The sequence below is a fragment of the Meriones unguiculatus genome, chromosome 17, assembly GCF_030254825.1.
Source record: "Meriones unguiculatus strain TT.TT164.6M chromosome 17, Bangor_MerUng_6.1, whole genome shotgun sequence".
NCBI lineage: Eukaryota > Metazoa > Chordata > Mammalia > Rodentia > Muridae > Meriones > Meriones unguiculatus.
The window spans coordinates 95,458,820-95,482,462 of NC_083364.1; the positions used below are offsets into that span (position 1 = coordinate 95,458,820).

At 47.0% G+C, this 23,643-nt stretch overlaps 1 protein-coding gene across 1 annotated transcript; it reads left to right on the forward strand.

Annotated features, from left to right (window-relative positions):
* Positions 1-14,454: 14,454 nt before the first annotated feature.
* Positions 14,455-20,115, forward strand: LOC110553070 (carbonyl reductase [NADPH] 1). The gene is made up of 3 exons (XM_021644829.1): positions 14,455-14,734; positions 18,229-18,345; positions 19,679-20,115. Exons 1-3 carry the CDS (start codon positions 14,455-14,457, stop codon positions 20,113-20,115), a joined length of 834 nt encoding a protein of 277 aa, XP_021500504.1.
* Positions 20,116-23,643: the final 3,528 nt, after the last annotated feature.

Below are 23,643 nucleotides of genomic sequence, written 5' to 3' on the forward strand. Positions count from 1 at the left end.
TTTTTTTCTTCCTACTACAGTCTATACAACCAAAGGTTTGACTCCTGGCTGCACAAAAGCACCGACGGTCATGAGGCCAGTGGGTACTGACCACATCTCTCTGCCCTCGGCTGCCCTACACACAAACACTTTGTAGCATATCCATCAGTAAACATGTATAAAATACAGTTGTGTGCCGGGCCCTGTTCTGAACTGGTGTAGCCAAGAGGAATGAGGTAGAGAGCTCGGAGATTTCAGAGCTGGCAGGAGAAACAGAGCAGTCCCAGGTCCTGCTGCCTCCCGGACAGCAACAGGCAGGAGAGCCAGGCAAGCCTCACACAGAGGGCAGCACCGCCGGAGACGCTGTCCTCTGAAAAGCTGCCCTGAGGTTAGAGCTCGGGGCTTTCTGGTCCTGGTCAGGAGAGGAGAAAAACAGGAGAACAAAGGAAAAGAAAGCAGGACAGGATAGAAGAGGGAAGACTGGAGGGAAGGAGAGAGATTAGCAGATCCTACACGCAGATCCTTAACAGTGAGCCTTCTTCCCTGGTTTTAGAAATAGTGTAACGTTAGTGTGCAAGCCAGTATCAACAGCCTGCTTCTGGGCTGCCTAGCAACTTCTGACGTCATCACCTGCCCCCACCAGGTGCAAGCCAGGCGAGGTCCACTTATAAAGGTCCCTCTCATGCTTGCCGGCCCTTTCTTTCTCTGACTTCCTCAGTTTCTCTCCTTTCTGTATTTCTGGGGCGCCCAGGTGTCAGATGTGGGAATGATTCAGATGGTCCATGTCGAGACCACCTCGACCAGCAAGGAAGACGCAACACTGGACTCTTCTCAATGCAGTTTATTCAGGAACCTTGAACAATCTTCTGACTCTCGGGAAGCCCAGCCCGCCAATTAAATAGCCTATGGCCAGCCAATCCTGACAAGCTACATGGCGCCTGCAGATTAGTCCACAACTGCGAAAGCGAGCCCGATGCACATACACAACCAATTAAGGAGTCGATTACCGAGAGCTTTTACCTACCAGAGGCAGAAGCCAGCGCCATCTTTAGGGCGCGGCAGAGCTTGGCTCTCCACAGGTCCACAGCAGCAGACTATTTGCCTCCTGCAGGCTCTGAGAGAAGTTCTTTGCCAGCTTCAGATAGTTTAGATCTGAGGACTCTGGAGAGAGAATAAATGCCAGAGCCCAGAGACTGTGGAAAGTTCCCAGAAAGAACAAGGCTGCTGCTTCCCCACTGCTGCTCTTGCTGCTGTTGATGCAGTGAGACAAGAAGTTGGAGATCTCCTGAAACAAGGACTGAGATGGCTCCAAGGAATCTGAGGACCTGACCAGCAGGAAGCAGCTAAGAGCCCCGTTTCCCATTAACCCTTTCTCCTACCTGGTGTTGGAGGGGTTTGGGGTGTGGAGTAGGGAGAAAAAGATACAAGAAATGCGAATAAAAGAGTTTTAAAAAGGGACTCTTCCAAAAGTCCTGAGTTCAATTCCCAGCAACCACATAGGGGCTCATAATCATCTGTGAGATCTGGTGCCCTCTTCTGGTGTTCAGGTGTACATGCAGGCAGAACACTGCGTAAATAACAAATCTTAAAAGAAAATATTTTTTAAAGAGTTTTTTTTTTTTAAGTATGCCAACAAATGACACCCAGATGTTGGGCTTAAGATAATGGGTAATGCCGTAGAGGAGACAGTAGGGTACGGAAAGATGAGTATACCTTTCAGGATACGAGCATAAGGTTCACTGCAGCTGCTACTGCTGGTTTTAGTCCTGCTTGACTCCCGTAGGGAATTCTGATTTTGTTTCATTGTCTTCCTGCATTCCATTTTTTAAAAAGGATAGCATGGTTGAACAATTGGAAAGAATTGCAGAGTTGGCAATGCAACTAGAAAATTTTCAGGTAGAAGTGGAAATGCTTGGAAAGCAAAAGCGCGTTGGCAAAGGAAGAGCAGCTGGAACTAAGGGCCAGAACTCTCCATAATTGCCGCCCAGCCCTGCCTGGTGCACTTTCTCTGTCCAGTTCCCACAGCCTCTGAGCAGGCTGGGGGGTTGGGAGAAGCAGAAAGCTGTACCGGCCAAAAGGGCTAAAGAGAAACAGCCCATCTCGAGAAAACGGGTTAAGCTTGAACAAACTGAGCTGCCAGAGGAGCAGCCTTGGACTACAAGATTATCACAATTTAGCTTTTCCAGTAGCCTCTAAAAGTTCTAGATTGGGAAATGCTCAATGAAACCTTAAAACGGCTTAAAATTGCCAGTGCACAGCCAGAGAAGTAAATAAGACATTTCTTTCTCCGAAAATTAGGCCATTAGGAACCAAGCTTGACGATCAACCACAATGAGTACAAGCTGATCTAGACAAGAGCAACTAAGCATCATCAGTGTATGAAAGAAACTATCCATCCAGAAAGGGTTTGGTTCCTTGATCATCTCCTTTAAGAAAGCAACAGCAAGTTCCATTTAAATTAAAAGAAAAGCCGTTTGTTTTTAAACAGAAATGGGGGAAGTGTTGTGGATATAAACATGCTTTTGTTTGGGTCCCAGGTGTGGGCTGTAGGACTGATTCAGATGGTCCACAGCAGCAAAGTATTGCTTCATATGGGCTCTGAGAGGTGCTCTTTGCCAGGTGCAAATAGTTTAAATCTGAGGACTCTGGAGAGAGAATAAACACCAGAGCCCAGAGAATGTGGAAAGTTCTGAGAAAGAACAAGGCTGCTGCTTCCCCTTGCTGCTCCAGCTGCTGTTGATGCAGTGAGACAAGAAGTTGGAGATCTCCTGAAACAAGGACTGGACTGGCTCCAAGGAATGCGATGAACCTGACCAGCAGGAAGCAGCTAAGAATTGCGCCCCCTTTCCCACTAACCCTTTCTCTCTTCTGCCTGGTGTTGGGGTGTTGGAAGAGGTTGGAGAGGCTGGAAGAGGTTGGAGGGTGGAGTAGGGAGAAAGAGACATAAGAAATGTAAATAAAAGACTTTTTAAAAAGTACACTAACAGGATTCCTCCCACATTTCCCTGGTTTGGGGACTCCTTCTACCTCCAGCTACCAAGACCATGGGCCAAAAAATTTCAAAAGTACACCCAAGAAAAACAATTTTCCCCTTAACCTACTTAACCTGTCTTCTGCCCTTATATAAGTTCCAGTATCTTTGTCCAGATGTTTTCTACATCTAAGATAGTGCCAAAGCTGCTACCCACTGGTGCTCCCGGCTTACAGTCAGATGGACCTGAACTTTCTTTCTAGCCTGCAGCCTTCTTTTTCAAAATTCTTTATTTGGGGTATTGAGGCCTCTACCTCCCTTACACCAACCCCCCAACCTTAAGTAGTGTTATGCCCAGATCCTGAGACCCTTAGAGACCACCAAGAAATGACTCTGTTGCAAAAGCAAGAGATCTTTATTGTGAGAGCAATGGAACTTGGGACCCAAGTCTTATAGACATAGCAGTAGGGAAGTGGGACTTTGAGGCCTAGGTGAGCAGGGTTTTTAAAGGGAAAAACTACAAGTGGGGGGGTGGGGGGAAGGGGGTTTCCATGCCTTGGCATTACAGAATTGGGTTAAAATCATAGGAGCAAGGTAACCCTTACTACGATTGGTTTGGTAGCTAAAGCTTAACCATAACTGCTATTTTAAACTATCTGAAAGTACATCTGGAACGTAGGGGAAGGTTTCACTTTGCCCTGATTGGCCAATGCTAGGGAAGTTCACTCTGTTTTCTGCCAACTGTACATTCTGTGTTTTTTCCTGGAACTTGAGTTCAGCCCCCGGTCACAGGTGTGCACAAGATGGCTTCTCATCTCAAAATGGAGTCATGCAAGCTGACTTAAGCTCTTCAGTAGGAGAAAGAAAAGGTTAGTGGGGAGAGGGGGTGCAGATCCCTTTACTTCTCGTGGCTGTTTAGGGTCACAGGGTTCTTTTAGGGCTATACCAATCTTTGTCAACTGCAGACACAGCTAGCAATCTCCCTCACGCCAATGTAGCCTGAAGCGTTTCTCTCCCTCTGTCTGCTCCAAAGAGCCACACACCACACCCCAGCACTGAACACCACACTGAATGCCTCACCACACACCTCGTCTTTCTCAGCTTCCATATTTATACTGAGTCCTAGACCATGCCCCTCTCCATGGGGCATGTGGAAGGCTGATATGGTCTAACATTAGGACCCAAATGTGACAATTAATAGGTGTGGACAAACTACAGCCCAACTAAAATCCCACACTTGGGATTAAAACAGAAGCATATTTACATGACATACAAAGAAACCAAATCTTCCTTTTTGATAGCCACAGCTGTTCTCACAGATCCTGAACAGCAAATAGGACAGCCTTCTGTTCCTGGCATTGGTCAACATTCCAGCCTTTTGGTATCCTATCTCCGCCCCAATGTCAGCAGGAAGAGGATTGATTACTCTGCCCAATCTATATATTATCAACAGAAGGTTTGGATGTTGTGCCTCAGACCTGGGGCAAGCAGCTCCTGGTTCTTCCAGCATCCCTCAGTCCCTACTTGCCGCTGGGCACGGCTGGCAAACCCACCCTCTACCTTGAGCTTTCCAGGGCAGGGGCTTCCCTTCCATCTCACCATATAATCTGAACACTTTTGTACTCTTCTCTCCAGATTTTGTGCTCTTCTCTCTCTCTCTCTCTCTCTCTCTCTCTCTCTCTCTCTCTCCACCCCTTCCTAAGTTTTCCATTTTTAATTAAAAAGGGAAGAATGTAATGTTACTTAACAAGCTGATCCCAAGAGTATGCCTCTAGCTTGCCTAGAAACCTCTGACATCATCACCTGCCCCCCACCAGGTGCAAATCAGGTGAGCTCCAGATATAAAGAATCCTGCCAGTCACTGCGGGCCCTCTCTCTGACTTGATTGGTTTCTCTCCCCCTGTCTTTCTGGGGCACCCCTTCCCCATTCTCCCCCCTCCCCCCTTCCACAATAAACATCTTTCCTTCTATTAAATATGTTGTGGCAGATTCTTAATCATAACAAATAGCATCTGGTTACATTAGCCAGGCTGCTTCAAAATCGGATCTCGAGGGTTCCCTGTAAGAGGTCAGTGAGACTGAAGGGCTCTGCTTGACAGCCTAAGATGAGCACGTGGCACACGGGGACACATTAGGAGCTATCCATTAAGTCATTAAAAGCAACAGACAATAAACTCGAGAGTTTAAAAGTGGTGGGAAGACTTGACACACTCCCATCATAAGGAGGCATGAGGGAGAGAGGACAGGAAGGAGCTGGGGTCTCGTACAAAGGACAAGGAGTAGGAAGAGGCCTCCCTAAGTAACGCTGCACTGGTAGAAATGAAGGAGACAGCGAACAGCAGTGGGAGGAAGCCAGCCAGAGGCATCCAGAGGATAGATTAGAAGTAACAGTGGAGGTTAACCATCAAATAGCCAACTCCAGCCAGCCTGCCTGGTAGTGCTTCGAATCCAAGCCCTTGGGAGGCAGAGGCAGGAGGATGTCCGGAAGCCTGAGACCAGACTGGTCTACATAGGGCGCTCCAGGATGGCCAGGAGCTACACAGCAAGGTACTGTCTGAAGGAACAGAAAAGGAAAGGATTACCAGCTGCAATCAGTAGCACAACTATCTACAAAGGGCTGAGGGACAGTCAACAGTCACCTGAAGATGATGCTGGTATGTTTGTGGTAAAAATTAGGGTCTCACCCCCTGAAAGCACCCCAACAGCAGCAAACTGCACCCACATCCTGCCCTACTCTGCCTACTTTCTCCGAAGACTGCTGGCAACAGGGACACCAGGTAAGTCCCTCCTCCCCACAAGCCCCTGTCTGCCAGCTTCCCTGAAAGCACATCCAATACTGGTAAACTGCACCCCATACCCTATGTTCCATCCTTCACCCCACCATGCTGCCTGCATTCCTGGAGGTCTTCTGGCATCAGGGACAACCAGGTAAGACCCTGCCCCACGCCCTAGCCTGCCATATTCCCCTGGACACACCCATCAGCCTTAAACTCCACCCCACACCCTGGACTTCATTTTCCAGCTCACAACCTGGCCTACTTTTCCAGAGGCCTGCCAGTGACAGGGACCACACTGGTATTAGGGATTTCAAAGGCTAGGGTAGCACCCCAAGCCCCAGAGTCCACACAGGCCACAAAAACCCCAGGAGAGACAGCCTACTAGACCTAAAGACTAATTGCCAGGACTCCAGGCCACTCAGAACTGGTGGAGGCATCTCCACCCCTGATTTCAAGCTGTGGTACAGAGCAATAGTAATATAAGCTGCATGTTATTGGCATTAAAACCAACAGGTTGATCAATGGAATCAAATCGAGGACCCAGAAGTAAACCCACATAACTATGGACTTTGATTTCTGGCAAAGAAGCCAAAACTATACAATAGAAAACAGACAGCATCTTCAGCAAATGGTGCTGGTCTAACTGAATGTCTACAGGGTAGGAAAGTGCAAATAGATCCATATTTATCACCCTAAACAAAGTTAAAGTCCAAGTGGATCAAAGACCTCAGCATAAAGCCAGACGCACTATCCGATAGAAGAGAAAGTGGGGAAGAGCCCTGAACTCATTGGCACAGGAGACAACTTCCTGAACAGAACACCAACAGCACAGGCTCCAAGAGCAACAACCAATAAATAGGACCTCATGAAATTGAAAAGCTTCTGTAAAGCAAGAGACACTGTCAATAGGACAAAATGGCAACCTACAAATTAGGAGATCTTCACCAACTCTACATCTGACAGAGGGCAAATGTCCAGAATATATATTAAAAAAAAAAAAAGAAACACCAACAAACCAAATAACCCAAAAATGGGGTACAGAGCTAAATAGAGAATTTTCAACAGAGAAATCACTAATGGCTGAGAAGCATAAATGTTGTAACCTGCTTAAACTCTGTTGAGACCTGCTCTAGTTCTTAGCCCAACTATTGCTCCTCTGTTAGCACCTGCTGTAGCCTTTAGCATATCAGAAGCCATTTTGCCTCCAACTATGTCTCTATGGTTTCATTTCTCAAACTTTCTATACTTTGTTACCTGGACACTCTATGAAGTCCTCCAACTGCAGAGCCAATCAAATTAAAAGTCAGTTAGAAACCTTTATCTAGCTTGTCAAAATGATGTAATGTTGCTTCCTGCACCTGGATACCTGGTTGCATGTTTTGTTACCTGGTTATGGTTTGTTTCCTGCACCTGGTTACAGTTTTGTTACCTAGTTGTTACCTGACTACAGTTTTTTTTTTTTGTCTAAAAAACAAAACAAAACAAAAAACATGTTTTATGAGCAGACCCAAGTCATAGTCTGGCTCCTGAGTGCGGATTACAACCCTGGCCAGTCAGTTCCTGTTTAATGTTCAATAAACAGCTGTTGAGTTCAGTCTGGTGTCTGAGTGCTCAGTAAGCAGCTATTCCTGAACCTGTAACATAAAGAAATGCTTGACAATCTTAGTCATCCAGGAAATGCAAATCAAAACAACTCTGAGATTCCATTTTACACCTGTCAGAATGGCCAGGATCAAAAGTTCAAGTGACAGCACATTCTGGAGAGGATGTGGAGCAAAAGAGAACTGTCCTCCACTGCTGGTGGGAATGTAAACTTGCATAACAGCTTTGGAAATCAATTTGGTGGTTTCTCAGAAAATTGGAAATTTTTCTACTTCATGACTCAGCTATATTACTCCTGCGAATATACCCAAAAAAGGTTCCACAGTACCACAAGGACACTTGCTCAACTATATTCATAGCAGCTTTATTTGTAATAGCCAGAAACTGAAAACAACCCAGATGTCCCTCAACTGGAGAATGGATAAAGAAAATGTGGTACATTTACACAATGGAATACTACTCCGCTGTTAAAAACAAATGACATCATGAAACTTGCAGGCAAATGGATGGAACTAGAAAAGACCACCCTGAGTGAGGTAACCAGACCCACAAAGACACACACGGTATGTATGTGCTCACTTATACACGGATACTATCCATGAAGTACAGAATAGCATGCGACAGTCCACAGACACAGAGAAGCTAAGGAGGACCCCAGAGAGGACACTTGAATCTGAATCTCACTGAGAAGGGGAAATAGGACAGTCAGGCAGAGGGGTTGAATGGATGGAGGGAACTGGGTGGGGGAGGGATAGGAGAGATCAAGTTGGTGAAAGATGGAAGGATGGGGAAAGAGAACTGGAATAAGTGGGGATCAAAGGCATCTTTGGGATGAGCTAGAACCTAGGACAGTGGGAACTCCCAGGAATCCACAAGGGTGGCCTAGCTAAGACTCCCAGCAATGGGAGATACGGAGCCTGACATAGCCATCTTCTGTAACCAGAAAAGACTTCTCATGGAGGACTGGGACACCAACCCAGCCACAAAACCTTAGGCCCACACTTTCTCCTACCAACAAGATGTGCAGGAGTGAAAATGCAGCATCAATTGAGGGAATGACCAACCAATGCCTGGCCCAACCTGAGACCTACCCAATGGGAGAGAGCCAACCCCTGACAATATTCATGTTACTCTGCCATGCTTAAGACAGGAGCCTAGCATAACTGTCTTCTGAGAGGCTTCACCCAGCGACTGATGGAAACAGATGCAGACACCCACAGGCTAACAGTAGGTGGAGCTTGGGGAATTCTATTGAAGAGGAAGATGAAGGATTAAAGGAGCCAGGGAAGTCAAGGAGATCACAAGAAAACATATAGAATCAGCTAACTGGGCCCATAGGGGCTCACAGAGACTGAACCACCAAACAGAGAGCATGCATGGGCCAAACCTAAGCTGTCTGCACGTATGTGCAGCTCAGTCTTCATGTGGGGTTCCTAACAGCAGGAGCAGGGGCGGTCTCTGACTCTGCAGCCCGTCTTTGGATCCCTTTCCCCTAACTGGGCTGCCTTGTCTAGCCATAACAAAAGTCCTACTGCAACCTGATACACCAAGGCGGGTCCATGACCATGGGAGGTCTCTGTTTCTAAGCCTTTTCTGAAGAGGAAGGGAGAACAGGAGGACGGCAGGGAGGTCATCCTCCCTGGAGGGATGGGAGGGGAGGGACTGGGAGGAGAGGGAGGAGGAGAAGCTGAGATCAGATTGTAAAGTAAATAAATTAATTTTTAAAAATCAGTTTCCCTCAGGCATAAATAATTATTATACGTCAACTAAAATAAAAACAGAAACTTTTTTTAAAAAAATTAGGGAGTCACTCATTTCTACACAAATAACAATCACGTTTGTGCAGCGCTGAGGTGAGAGTTGGCTTTTGCGCCAACATCACTAATTCACGTGCTTTCTCTGCCATTTTTCTGGAGAGTCTAGCCCCGTGGGCCACGCCGCTCTAGCGTTCCCACCAACACTAGGAGAAGCCGAGCTGAGAGTCAGATTCAAGGTGTCTGGACTTTGCAACTTTGCCAGGACCCTCACTGTAGCCAGGCTGCCTTGCGTGGTGTGAGCTCTCTCTGATGGCCTCCTGTCCTGCTTTTCTTACTTCTCTTCTATTGAATTGGGGGTTTGCAGGCTGCTAGAAGGAATGTCCATCGGCTTTCTTTTCTTGCACAACATAATATTTTTATTAATGACTTGGGAATTTCATACAATGCACCCTGATCGAACTTGGGTGTCATTCCTCCCTGGTCCACCCTCACGCCCTCCCTCTCCCCCCAAAAAAAAATTTTTAATTAAAAAAAATTAAAAAAAAAAAACACCAAGTCCAATTCGTGTCGCCCCCATACTTATTGGAACACGGCCAAACTCCTTGCGGCAGCCCCTAAAAGAAAGCTTGAGACCTTCTCCACCGTGCTGCCGGGGCCAGAGCTAGGCTTCTGCAGCTTTATCACAGTTTTCAGGGACTCCCTTCAGTAGTTTTCTGTCTGCTGCGCTGTTTCGGCGGGGGGGGGGGGGGAGTGGGACGCAGAAACTGTCTCATTTATGAGTCATTGATACCACAGTGAAAGAAGCGTCCCTGCCCCGAGCAGCCAGCCCCAGCGCGGGTCATGAACATGGTTTCCGGCGGCGGCACGGATCATGGAAGTCTTCTCACGCAGAAAACGGACTATTCTTTATCTAGGATATCTTGTTCTGTCAGGGCTTTCATGCGCTTGGGCAGCTACAGGCTGCTCACTCCACCTTGGCCTCAGCGCTGGCTGCCCTGCGGGTGCTCTCCTTCCCTGAGCATGGGGGGCAGCGAGGGCACCCACAGGCAGGGAAGGCTGGCCAAGAGGTGGCCCTGGCCTAGTGGGCTGCAACAGGGCACGGTGGGCCTGCCTGTGGTCCGAGCCTCCCGGACCGCCTCTACTCCACAAGGGCACGCTCCTTTCTCTTTGATTGAAGTTAATCCATAAAATCATGTAGAATTAAATATACATAAAGACATAAAACGAGAATACTCAGAACACACTTGGTGGATTGTTTTGCCTTCATTTTATGAAAGGATGTTGTACCACAGCTTTACAAAATCTAGGGAGCCGGTCAAAGGCTAAGGAATTTCCCAGATTCTTCCTGGAAACTCTATGTCAATCTGTAATTATCCCAATAAAAATTTTATTTGAAGCTGAGCATGGTACCATGTACCTGTAAGCCCGGCACATCAGAGGCAGAAGCAAAGCATCAGAAGTTCAAGGTTGTCTTCAGATGCATAACCAGTTCAAGGCGAGCCTCAGCTACACAGGACACATCTAAAAACAACAACAAATACTTCCATTGTGGGGAAGATGGGATCTTTCTTGTTGTTATTAACCTTTTGTTAAGAAACTAATTTTAAGTAGCGAAACAATTGCAATCTGTCTTCAGCAAAGCTAAGTAACAACATTTAGCAATGACAGATACTTCATATCTGCATTGATGCATACAGTGGCCACTGACACATGAATATGACACTTTACACAGGACTACTTACAAATAAGGCTGAATTTCTTTTTTTGAAGGTTTAACCAGCAGAGGGCACCAGATCTCATTATAAATGGTTGTGAACCAACATGTGGGTGCTGGGAGTTGAACTTAAGACCTTTGGAAGAGCAGACAGTGATCTTAACACTGAGCCATCTCTCCAGCCCAAATTAATTTCATTAATTTTGACTAAGATTAGATTTAAATGGCCACTTGCTGGAGGCTTTCTGGGGTATAGCAGAACAATGGGACTTGAAGTCACATTGTGCTATTTCCCTCAGTGTACAAACTAAAGAAAGCTCTCCTCCAACACTGACCCGTATGAGCTTGCTGACCATGGGTTCGTCATTTCATGGTTAAGTGCATATTAAAAGGTGCATTCTAAATGGCCTGCTAAAACTAAAGCAAAGTAAATAATTTAAACACCTCTATAATAAGAAACAAGGCTGAAGTAATACTTTTGAAAAATCTCCCTACTTAAAAAAAAAAAAAAGTCCAGGTCTAGATTAATTCACTGGTGAATTATACTAGGCCTTGAACTGACACCCATGTTTCTCAAACTATTTCATGTACTAGAAATGAAAAGAATGCTACCAAACTCTTTTTACAAAGTCAGCATTGCCCTTAAACCAAAGCCAGCTAAAGACGATAACAACAGCAAAAGAAAATTCTGAGCTGACTAGGAAGGAAGAGAACACATCTCCATTAACAAGGCTACACAGGACAAATCTCCAGATTGCATCACACCAAGTGAAGAAAGACTGTATTTTCACTGAGAGAGTGTGGATCAAAGACCTTAATATAAGACCTGAGGCATGGTGACACTCGCCTTTAATCTCAGAAAGAGGCTAGCCTAGTCTACAGAGTGAGTTCCCAGATAGCCAGGCTGTTACACAGAAAAACCCTGCCCAGAAAAAAAACACGGACAACCAAAAACTGAGACCCTAAAGCTAAGAGGAAAAATTAGGACAAATGCTTCAAGACAGAGTCATAGGTCATGACTCTCTGGTCATTCAGGAAGTTAGGTCAGTGGATAACTGGGACCTGGTGACATGAAAAGCTTTTGAACAGTGAAGGAGACGGCAGTGGAGTGAGGAGACAGCACACAGAACAGAAGATCTTTTCTTAGTGTATAACTCACTAAGGATTAATATCTAGAACCATAAAAAAAAACTCAAGAGCCTAAACAATACGAAATCCAACAACCCAGTCAATAAATAGTGACAGAAAATTCACAGAAGATGAACTACAAATGACTGGGCTGGAGAAATGGCTCAGAGGTTAAGAGAACAGGCTGTACTCCCAAAAATCCTGAGTTCAGCAACAACATGGTGGCTCATAACATCTAAAGTGAGATCTGGTGCCCTCTTCTGGCATGCAGGCATACATACAGGCAGAATACTTTATAAATAATAACTAAATATTTTTTAAAAATACAAATGGCCAATAAACATATAATGTTCACCCTCGTTTGGCATCAGTGAAATGCAAATTAAAACTGTACTAAGAATCCATCTTACCTGGTTAGAATTATTAAGGGAACAAACAGAGGCTGGAGAGATGGCTCAGCAGTTAGGAGCACTGGCTGCTCTTGCAGGTTCAGTTCCCGGTACCTACGTAGAGACTCAGAACTATCTGTAATTCCAGTTCCAGAGAGTCTGAGGCCCTCTTCTGGCTTCCACTGGCACCAGGCATACACTTGGTGAATACACATACATGCCCGCAAAACACTCATACACATAAAAATAAAATAAACAAAAATTTATTAAGGAAAACAAGTAACAGCAAGAAGAATCCATAGCTACTGCTGGTGGGCGTGTCACTACTGACAGCTGTGGAGCTGTGGTGGTGTCAATGAAAATGGCCCCCAGAGGCTCAGGGAGTGACACTCTTAGGAGGTGTGGCCTTGTTGGAGAAGGTGTGGCCTTGGAGGCGTGTCACTATGGGTGGGATTTGAAGTTTCAGATGCTCAAGCCAAACCCAGGGACTCTCTCTCTTCCTGCTGCCCACCATTTGGATGTAGAACTCTCAGCTACTCTCCAGCACCATGTCTGCCTGAGTGCTGCCATGCTTCCTGCCACAATGACAGTTAACTAAACCGTAAGCCAGCCTCACTGAAATGTTCTCTCTTATAAGGGTTGCCATGGTCATGATGTGTCTTTACAACAATAAAATCCTAAGACAGGAGGCTTCCCAAAAAATGAAAAAACAGTCTATCCTATTACACTGCTGTGGCAGCCCTGGGTCTCCTCCACCCGGGGCACTGAGGGTGCTATAGACACTGGCACAGCACTGCTTACTGAGGCCACAGTTTACAGGGCTAAGCTACAGAACCAATCTACGTACCTAAGAGCAGGGGAAGGGATAAAGGATCGCACACTCGCAGTGGAAAATTTTCAGCTATAAAGAAGTCTTATCGTTTACAGGAAAGTGGATGCAGCTGGAGATAATCCTATTAAGCAGCAAATTAAGCCTCAGAAAGACAAACATCACATGCCTTTTCCCATTTATGGATCCAAGGTTTAGTAGGGACCCATGTGACGTCAAAGCAGAACAAAGGCACACCAGGGGAAGAAAGGAGTAGTGGGAGAGGACAGAGGAGAGGTACGGAACATAGGGGAAATTGTTCAACAGGCAGTAGACAGTAATACAAACTTTTAAATTCAAACTCAAACAAACAGTGCACCCCGCTGCCCTCTAAAGTTCTCTACAGGGGCCGCTCTGCGGCCTGGAAGCAGCCATTCTGAGTGCAGGGGCAGGGTTAGACCGCCAGCCCCCAGGTGTACCATTTACAGAAACTCTGGCCACCATCAGCCGGTTTTCCTTCCTGCCAGCAGTGAGCAGCCCTCGGGTCCCATTCATTCCTTACACCTCATTCTCTACTGGCTGGAAAGACTGACTTCATTTGCAGAGAAATGTTATAAACTCCAGAACAAGGAAAAAAGAAAGAAAAACGGCCAGGACAGCTCCCATTTCTTGAGGCAACAAGGAAAGCTGGCCCCCTGGAGTTGAGGGCAGAGACACAGATGTGAAACATCAGACCTAGCCACACGGCCAACTGGACGGCTCTGCCAGGTGAGCAACCGCCAGGCCGCAAAGCTGTTTTGGCAAAGTCTAGGCTTCGCTTCCTTGGCGTTTCCTTTCCAGATCAGCCCAACCGCGATCTTCTAAAAGCCCTAGGTGTGGATGGCTCGTCTGGCCTCTACTGTCTGCCATCACCTTCTCCCTTGTTTCAACTTTCCATTAATACATTCCACGTTCTGACTATGACAAACCGCCCAATTTCTCTTGTCGTAAGCTGTCGTAAAACTGAGTCCATGCAGAACGCCAACAAGTGTAGCACGGTTGACTAAACACTCACCAATGAAGGCAATGAGCCACTGAGAGACTAGGGTATCTCGCTGCGAGAAACACCTCACCCTTACAACTCAGACTCGCTGGTCTTGTTTGCTCTGAGACTCCACTGATTCTTGCCAAGAACACTGCGTAAGACTGCTCCAGTGTCTGGGCTCTGGGCCTAAGGTCCCTAAGGTCTCTGGATGTTCACACAGACATCTCAAGCCCAACAACATCTTAGTAGCCTGAAGTCGGCTGAGTCCGCTCTTCTGGCAGGTGCCTCTGACTGACCACTCAGCTATGCCGTCCAGCTACCACATAGCTCTGGTGACCGGGGCTAACAAGGGCATCGGCTTCGCCATCACGCGTGAGCTATGTCGGAAGTTCTCGGGGGACGTGGTGCTCACGGCGCGGGACGAGGCGCGGGGCCGGGCGGCCGTGCAGCAGCTGCAGGCGGAGGGCCTGAGCCCACGCTTCCACCCGCTGGACATCGACGACCTGCAGAGCATCCGCGCGCTGCGCGACTTTCTGCGCCGGGAGTACGGGGGGCTCAACGTGCTGGTCAACAACGCGGGCATCGGCACCTGGCCCAAGAATAAGCCACCAAGAAACAGAGACTTCTTCAACGAGGCCCAGCCAGGTGGGTCTGCTCTTGGCCTTGAAGTGCAGGGGGATGGATGCGATGGAGGGCACCTCCGGTGTGGGGATCACAGCAGGCTCCTCGAGGGGAGCAAGATAAGTTGGGAGCTTCAGGAAGGAGAAGGTGAAGATTCCAGTGTTATTATGTGCCTGGAGAATTCCCTCTAGGCCTTAAGTTGAATGGAGTCTTTATTAACTGCTTCTGGTGGTATCCCAAGCAGATCAGCAGGAACCAGCCCCAACCGCCAGTTGGTTTGAGTTTTTAAAGGCAAAAAATACAGTTGTAACATAAACAGAAAGACAGCTCTGGACATCTGCAAGCGTTGTTTACAGAAGCAAAGAGACAACAGCTAAAAGGCCTGGTGGTTAACCTATAGCTCAACACTGAATAAGAATTCCAGAGACCAATTTTGCCCAAGATAGTTTTATGACTTGAAGTATTCTTAGGAATGCGTTCATGAGATGGCATGACTATCCTTCACACCAGAGCCTGAGAGATTCCACTCAAGGAGCTGTGCTGATCGGGCATGAGTCTCAGTCCGAGTTGAGGGTTTATGTCAGTGGATGTCTCTGACTGGACCTTACAGCCAGGTAGGCTTAGTTCTTACTGATTTTGAAGTAAGTAAGAAATAGGGGAAGGTGTCACAGCCTGGAGGAGTGCTTGGCTCCTGGGTGAACCGTGGGACACAGCTTTCTCAAAGCAAGTACTTGTCGGTGCGTGTTGTGGTTCCCAATCTCTTACAAAGAGACGTGACGACCGAGGCGTGATCACAACAGGGAGCGCACAATTGGGAATGTACGTTTTTAAGCCCATAATCACCACATGGAGCAGCAGGCGGGCGTGGCACTGCAGCAGGGGCCGAGGGCTTGACATGCTGCTCTGCAGGGAGGCGGCAGAGACTGGGCCTGGTGTGGGCTTTTGAAGCCTCAAATCCTGCTTCCAGGGGCACAACTCCAGCAAGGCCTTACCTCAGCATCCTTCCCAAACAGTCCCACTCCCTGGTGACCAAGCAATCAAATGTATGAGGCCAAGGGGACCATCCTTATCCAAAATACCACAGAAGGACTTACCTAACTAGATTCCAAGTCCACTGTTATAAAGTAACAGTGATTTATTCACCTGATTTGATTGTTAACTTGGCCTTGAACTCAGAGATCTGCTTGTCTCTGTCTCCTGGAGTTAAAAGTATGTCTGCATTGCTGCCGGATCACACAGACCTAGAAGGTCTTTGGATCTGATTTTTTGCCAGAGCAGCCATGTTCTAAATTAAAATTTCTCTACATCTTCCCCCTTCCTGTTTAAGCAAAAAACTGTACACAGTTTAACTTTTACAACAGTAACAATTATCAATCCTACAAACTCAACAGTCCAAACCTCCTTATGAAAAATCCATTGGTGTGATGATCCTCTATAACTGCAGGCCCGATCATCTGTCCTTCAGTAACAGTCCATTTCAGCCCCAAGGCTTTCCAGTCTGCCTGTCTGATGACTATCTGTCCCGCTTCAGCTGGTTGGTTGAGCTGTCTCCATGCAAGGTCATCAGCTCTCTGCGTAGTCTGCGTTGCTGTCTTTCTGCTTCTCTTCCCTCCTTGAATTGTGCCTTTCATGTGGAAGCTTCTCCTATTCAGATCGGATCTTTATCAGTTTTGATGGAGCCTACAGTATTTCATCACCTGTGGAAATATACGCAAAACCTCTTCCTCAATGTAACACATTCCCTGGTTTCCATTCTGATGGTAAAACATCTTTAAAGTGCACAGGCTGATCTAATTCAGCAGGTTTTTTCCCTACAATCCAGCAGCGTCTTTCAGGTAATCATATTCCCCCTTTCTGTTTGCCAGGGTACATTAGATCTTTATGAATCCACACTCACACTAGACTTTTAGGCACACGCATCCCATGCCCAGCTACATGCCATCAAGCCCAGCAGGCTCCATGCCAGTGAGTATGGCAGGCTCCAGCAAGCAGGGCAGGCTCCATGCCAGTGAGCCAGGCTTCTTACCCATTGTCAATGGGCTGTCTATCTTGATCCTCAGTTTCATTAGGTACCCTGTGTTCATAATTAAGCACTTCCTGTTCTCTTACTTCCTCTGTCTCTTGTCTCGTAAGCCTTTGTACTATCACAGCCAATTTTCCTTGTTGTACAGCTATTTTTTCTACCTCTTGTGATTTTTTTTCTTGTTTCACAGTTATTTTTCAACGTTTTCAGAGAGGAAGTATATACAGATTGTAGTTGAAAGTAGGGAGGGGCTTGCTCCAGTGGTTGTAGCTGCAGTAAGTTGCAGTGTCTTTTTCAAGCAATGTCTCCAACCCCCCACTCCTGTCCTAGTTATCAAGAGATCTGAAATGGAGTTTCCCATTTTTTTTTAATGCAGGAAAAGCATTCTATATAATTAAAGTGTCTTTTGGTGTGGCTTACTGTGGTTAGCTGTCTCAGGCTCCTGCATTGTTCCTTGCTCTAGGTTTTGAATATCCCCTGCCTCTCAGGCCACCCAGACAAACTGTAAGAATGGATGCTTCCTTTGGAGACAATCCCAGATGAATGTCTCCTCTGAGGCCTTCTGTCAGGTGTCTCCTCTCCTCTGCAAAGCTTTTGTCAGATATCCTCTGATTTCTGCAATGTTGGTGGGCTTTCTCCTTCTCCAATTATGTTGGGTTTTCTTTCCAACCATGTTGAGGGACAGATGTATACGTATCTTTTATTTTCCTGATTTAATTCTCCTCTCAGAGGCTTACTCCCTCTGTCTGCTAGGCCTAGTCTGTATACTCTAATACAGAACTAGAATGTTTTCAGCCTCTGAGACTTACAGCTGAATAAGCTCACCCTTTCTACTTCTTTCTGAACTCTGGCTGGCTGGTTCAATTCAGCTGCCTGACTCAAAACTCCTCTCCAAGCTGACTGATTCAAATTAGATTTTCTCGGCTTCTCACTGAATTTCGATGTTTGGTTTCATACTTACTTTGGCAATATGTTCTAATCTCTGGCTCCTTCTCATTCTCTGGCTTGTTTTGTTTTTATCTGTGTCTAGCTTTTTTTTTTCCCTCTGTGACTGTCTCTGTAAAACTCTCCCGGTAAAACTACACTGCCTCTCAACTCAATGGCTCAAATGCCTGAACAGAACTGACTAAAACTCAGAGATCTGCATGCTTCTGTCTCCTGAGTGCTGGGATTAAAGGCACCACCAAGCCTGGAATCTAAGCTTTTCTTTTTCTGAAACTTGCTCTATACCAGGCTGGCCTTAAACTCAGATCTACTTGCCACTGTCTCCTGGATTAAAGGTGTGTTTGTATTCCAGCCAGATCACACAGACCTAGAAGGTCTTTGGATGTGCTCTCTTGCCAGGGCAGCCATATTCTGAATAAAATTCCTCTACACTGTCCTATCAAGTTCTGACTAATAAGTGTTCTTCATTACTGTTCTCTCTCTCTCCCTCCCTATAAAGGCACTGATCTCACCCACTTTTACCTTCAAGCAGAAGCAGCAATGAAAACCAACTTTTTTGGTACCCAGGCTGTCTGTACAAAGCTACTTCCTCTGATAAAACCCCAAGGTGAGTCTGGTGGTGATCTGCTCTGCCCTCCTGGGTTCTGCCCTCCTGGGGTCAGCCTGGCATCTTTATTCCAGGTCCAGCTTCTTCTCCCCCTCCAACAGACCTCCCCACCAGGCCTCCATCCTGTCATTGCTTCCCCATCACCAGCTGAGCTCACCGTGGTGTCATGATTTGTATATCTGCCCCATTTTCCTCCTGCACATCCTGGTTCAAAAGTCCATTAGTCCCATGCCCTCTGTGCGTCCAGGCCCTACAGGCTGGGTGGCCTTGCTTAGGCTGTACTTTCACCAGCACCTACCAACTGGAAAGGACGCACCATCCAGAAAATTCTTCCACCTGCTTTGAGCACTTGCAGAATTCCCTTCTCCTCCATACATACATCCTTTACCTTCCTACCTCCTCGTAACATACTCCCTCAATCCAAACTCCTCAGAGCACCCTCACCTCGGGGCCAGACCCTGAATGCTGCCTAAGAGTCCCCTGCCCATCAGCTCAGCTCTGCACAAGGCCCTCCGTGGCCAGTGCAGTTACCAGGTCTCCTGGGCCTTTTCCTCTCCGCTCCTGTTGTCTGCATCGCCATTCTCCACCCAAAACCCTTCAGTGTGAAACCCAAGCCCATAGCACACTTTATAGAGGTTGCTCCGAGCTGACTCCACTTTCCTCCAAGCTCATTTGAGCTTTCCAACGACCTGCACATGACTTATCATATATACACACAGGACAAACTATCATATCTCTTTCATTATAAATTCTTCTAATAGTACAAATCAATTTGGCCAGTGAGCCAGCCTCCCTCAGGTGGCCTTCTCTGCAGCCTCCCACCCCACTGCAGCTAGCCCCTCCTTTTCCCACAGGGGCAGGTTAGTTATGGTGACAGGAGCATAGAATGGGAGAGTGGGTAAAAATAACTAGTGTGAATTCTTTTCCCCATTGGCCCTTCACAGAAAATCCCATCTCAGTGATTCAATGGAGGCATCAAAGACATCTTCTGTGGACTGTGGGTGACACAGTTGTCTCTGTGTTATTGGGACATCAAGTTACAACTTTTAAAGTATCCACGTACAATTTAAACTTCTGCCCTCTGTCCTTGCCTACCCTCCTTGAAGATTCCAGCACTGCTCAAGGCTCTGTTCTGTAGCTCCGGAGGGAAGCCCTTTTCAGTGTTCCTTGCCCGCTCGGTCTGCCTCAAGCTTGCCTTGCACTACCATGCTGTTCTCTGTATGTTCTCTTCTTCAAACCCCCACTGCTGGCATCTTCTCAAGTGAGAACTTTCTGTGCTAAGTCCCCTGCTGCTTGGAACTCATCACTTCTGTGCTTACGTTTTGTATCTTAGGCCGAGTGGTCAATGTATCGAGCATAATAAGTCTTGAGGCCCTGAAGAACTGCAGCCCAGAGCTGCAGCAGAAGTTCCGAAGCGAGACCATCACAGAGCAGGAGCTGGTGGAGCTCATGAACAAGTTTGTGGGAGATACGAAGAAAGGAGTGCATTCGCAAGAAGGCTGGCCTAACAGTGCATATGGGGTGACCAAGATCGGGGTGACAGTCCTGTCCAGAATCCATGCCAGGAAACTCAACGAGCAGAGGGGAGGGGACAAGATCCTCCTGAACGCCTGCTGCCCTGGGTGGGTGAGAACCGACATGGCGGGGCCCAAAGCCACCAAAAGCCCGGAAGAAGGGGCAGAGACCCCCGTGTACTTGGCACTTTTGCCGCCTGATGCGGAGGGGCCGCACGGGCAGTTTGTTAGTGAGAAAAAAGTTGAGCGATGGTGAGCTCAAGATGGAAGCTGGGGAAGATGGATGTCTTCCCACATCCCCATTTCTATCCTATCCTAAAGCGATACAGAGTTCTAAGTCTATGAAGTTCCCTGATTTCTTCAGGGAGAGAAAATAAAATCGTTGGAAATAATGAATGAAAATCAAGGTGAACAAAGTGATTCTTTAAGTGTGTTAATTTACTGTGGGGGTGTGTTTGTGTATGTTAGACATTTGAATGCATGCATGGTAAGTACATAGAAATCAGGAGGAAACGTTAAGTGGGGGTGCTCTGGTGATTTCCCCCCTTTTTATTTTTAAGATAGAACTGTGACAGCTTTGAAACTATTTCTATTAATCTTTTGAGAATTTCATACATGCATACAATGTATTTTGATTCTATTCATCGCCTGCTTCTCCCCCTTATTTCCCCAAGAACCATCCCCATTTCCCCCCTCCCAACTTCATGGATTTTTTGTTTTTGTTTTAGTTTTCTTTGGGTGTTTTTTGTTTTGACTTTTCTGCTGCTCCTGCTGTTATTTAAAAAAGCTTGGCTGACCTACCAGGGGAACATTCTTAAAGAAAGCCGGCCCTCCTCTGCACAGAAGCTGTCAGCTGTCAACAGCTCCTCAGTGAGGGAGGGGCGGCAGCTTATGGGAGCCTCCGCACTCTTTGCTGGAATGCTGTCTTCCTGTGGGCGCTCACAGCCGCTGTGGGTTCATGAGTGCAGCCATCCTGTCATGCTCAGAAGACACCGATTTGCGCTGGTCTTGCCCAACCTCCAGCTCTCAAAGTCTTTCTGCCTCTTCTTCCTTAGTGGTCCCTAAGTCGTGGGGGAGGAAAGGGGCGATACAGCTATCCTTTCTGTTGGTGGGCACCCATGCACACTTACTCTCTGCACTTTGGTCAGTTATGAGTTCCTTTATTTGCCATTATCCACTGCACAAAGAAACCTATCTGATGAAGTCTGAGAACTACGCTAATCTACAGGTATAGAGGTACAAATTTAAACGTCAGTTACACACTATGTCCAGTTACCAAAATAACAGTAGTAAGTTCAGGGGCTAGAGAGAGGCTCAGCAGTTAAGGGCACTGGCTGCTCTTCCAAAGGACCCTGGTTCAAATCCCAGCACCCACATGGCAGCTCACAACTGTCTGTAACTCCAGTTCCCATAATGTCCACACTTGCACAGACATATGTGAAGGCGAAACACAAATGTAAGTAAAATAAAATAATTCTTTAAAAATGTCATAGGTTCAACCTTGTGGGCTGTGAGCCTCCCACCCACAGGTGCTTGGCTAGATTCCTAGGCGTGGGTTTCCTTCTGTGCAGCAGGCTCTCAACGCTAGGTCACAACTCCTGTGGAGTCTCCACTTATCAGATCTCCTGCAGATCAGATGTGTACGTTACACTTCACAACAGCAGCCAAATCACAGTTCTGAAGGAGCAATGAAAGGATTTTATGACTGGGAGTCACCACAACATAAGAAACTGTGTTAAAGGGGCACAGCATTCAGGAGGCTCAGGACCACTGCCTTAAATCCAGAAAGCAATTGGTAACCCCAAATATCCGTGCCACTATTACACCCTCGGGCACACCTTGCTTCACTCGGTTCACACTGAGGTGAGACTGTCAACGACTTTTTTCTACCATCAAGTTCTGGGAGGTAATCAAGAGCAGTGCAATATCCTGAATTGTTTGGGGTCCAGGGATCTATCCCTTGCTTGGAATCCTGCCTCCGACCTCTCCTCACTCAAATCTCTGTCTTGGCCAGTGTTCTATTGCTGTGAAGAAACACGTGACAGCAGCAGCTCTCATAAAGGAAAGCACTTGCTTGCTTACAGTCTCAGGCATTTAGTCCACTATCGGTCAACACCGGAAGCATGGCAGCACACAGGCAGACAGCATGGTGCTAGAGAACTGAGGGTTCTACATCTGGATCTACCATCAGCAGAAAGAGGGAGACCCTGCGCCTGGCTTGAGCTTCTGAAAACCCCAAAGGCCACGCCCACTGACAGACTTCCTCCAATGAGGTCACACCCACCCCAACACTGACCGTCTGCATGCATGTGTTCACCCTGATTTCTCCACTCATACAGTTCAGTAACCCCTGCCTAGAGACTTGTTGACAGCTGCTGTGTCCTGGCACTCTCTTCATCCTAAGAGTGCCGCTCCCTAAAACTAAGCATTCAAATCTATGAGCCTCTGGAGGCCACTCTTGTTTAATCCACCACGGCCTCCCTCCTCATGATTCCCCCTTTCCCTGGCATATCACCTGTATTCCATTATGTCCCTCCAATAAGACTGTTCCCCTCCCTGACACCAGCTCTTTCCTAGTTTTCTGTATTCTCCGGGTGCTCCAAGCATGCCAAGATCCACATGTGAATAAGAACACACGACACTTGTCTCTTCTGTCTGGCTCACTCACCCACTCACTCACCCACTCACTCACCCACTCACTCACCCACTCACTCACCCACTCATTATGAGGTTCAATCACTTTATCTGCAAATTTTATAGTTTCATTTGATGGTCAGCTTTAATTGTCAACTGGACACAACGTAGAGTCGCCCAGGGAGGAAGACTCAAGGTGGGATTGTCTACACTGGCTTGGCCTGGGCGGGGTGCGGGGAGATAGTCCTAAGTTACTTGAGGAGGAAAGACCCAGGACATGGCAGCTGTCAACTAGACAAGGTGGAGATCAGGCCAAGGGCAAACAGGTATGCATTCCTTTCTCTCTCTTCAGTGCGGTGTGTTAGAACTAGCTATTTGAAGTTCCTGCCGTGGCTTTCTCGTGGTGATGGAATGTAACCTGGAATTGTGAGGTCAAAAATGCTCTCTCCCCCCCTCAAGATGCTTTGTGTCAGAATATCTTATAACAGCAACACAAATGAGGTCAGAATGAGGGTTTCCTTGGCCTGATTTCACCTGTGTTGCAGGCTAGCTGGCCACTTGGCTTCCGGGAAACTTCTCGCCTTCAGTCATCGCTGGGATGACAAACTTCCACCCGGAGCCCAGCTTTTCACCGGAATCTGAACTCAGATTCTCACGCTTGCCAGGCAAATGCTTTACACACCGATTTACCCATCTTACACTCTAAATGTATACCGCCTTTGACCTGCCCTAACCCTAGCAACGCCTCCAGACTGTCTTCAAGTCGACCAGCTCCATCTCAAAGGTTCAGTACTGCAAAGGTTAGCTCAAAGGAAGACACAATGTATCTCAAGGCTGGTACACACAGGAGGAGCCAAGCAGTAATAACGGTTCCTTTTTCTCTTTTAAATTGACAACAAGACAACACGTCTTGTTAGGTTGTCACCATCCACATGCAGCTCGTACTGCATTGCTGTCAACCCCCCCTCATGTATTTGTGTCTCCTGCTTCAGTCTTGAATCCACCAATAAGAGAAAAGGTGTGATATATGTCTTTCTGAGCCTAGCTTCTGTTGCTGACCAAAATGAGTTCCATCCATTTCCTTGCAAATGATATCATATTTCTTTATAGGCGGATAAAACTCTGTTGTGTATGCATACCACAGCATAAT

Coding starts and splice junctions, on each gene's coding strand:
- LOC110553070 (XM_021644829.1), top strand. CDS start 14,455: ATGCCGTCCAGCTACCACATAGCTCTGGTGACCGGGGCTAACAAGGGC. Junction 14,735..18,228: donor GGTCAACAACGCGGGCATCG/GCACCTGGCCCA, acceptor TCTCTCTCCCTC/CCTATAAAGGCACTGATCTC. Junction 18,346..19,678: donor TCCTCTGATAAAACCCCAAG/GTGAGTCTGGTG, acceptor TTTGTATCTTAG/GCCGAGTGGTCAATGTATCG.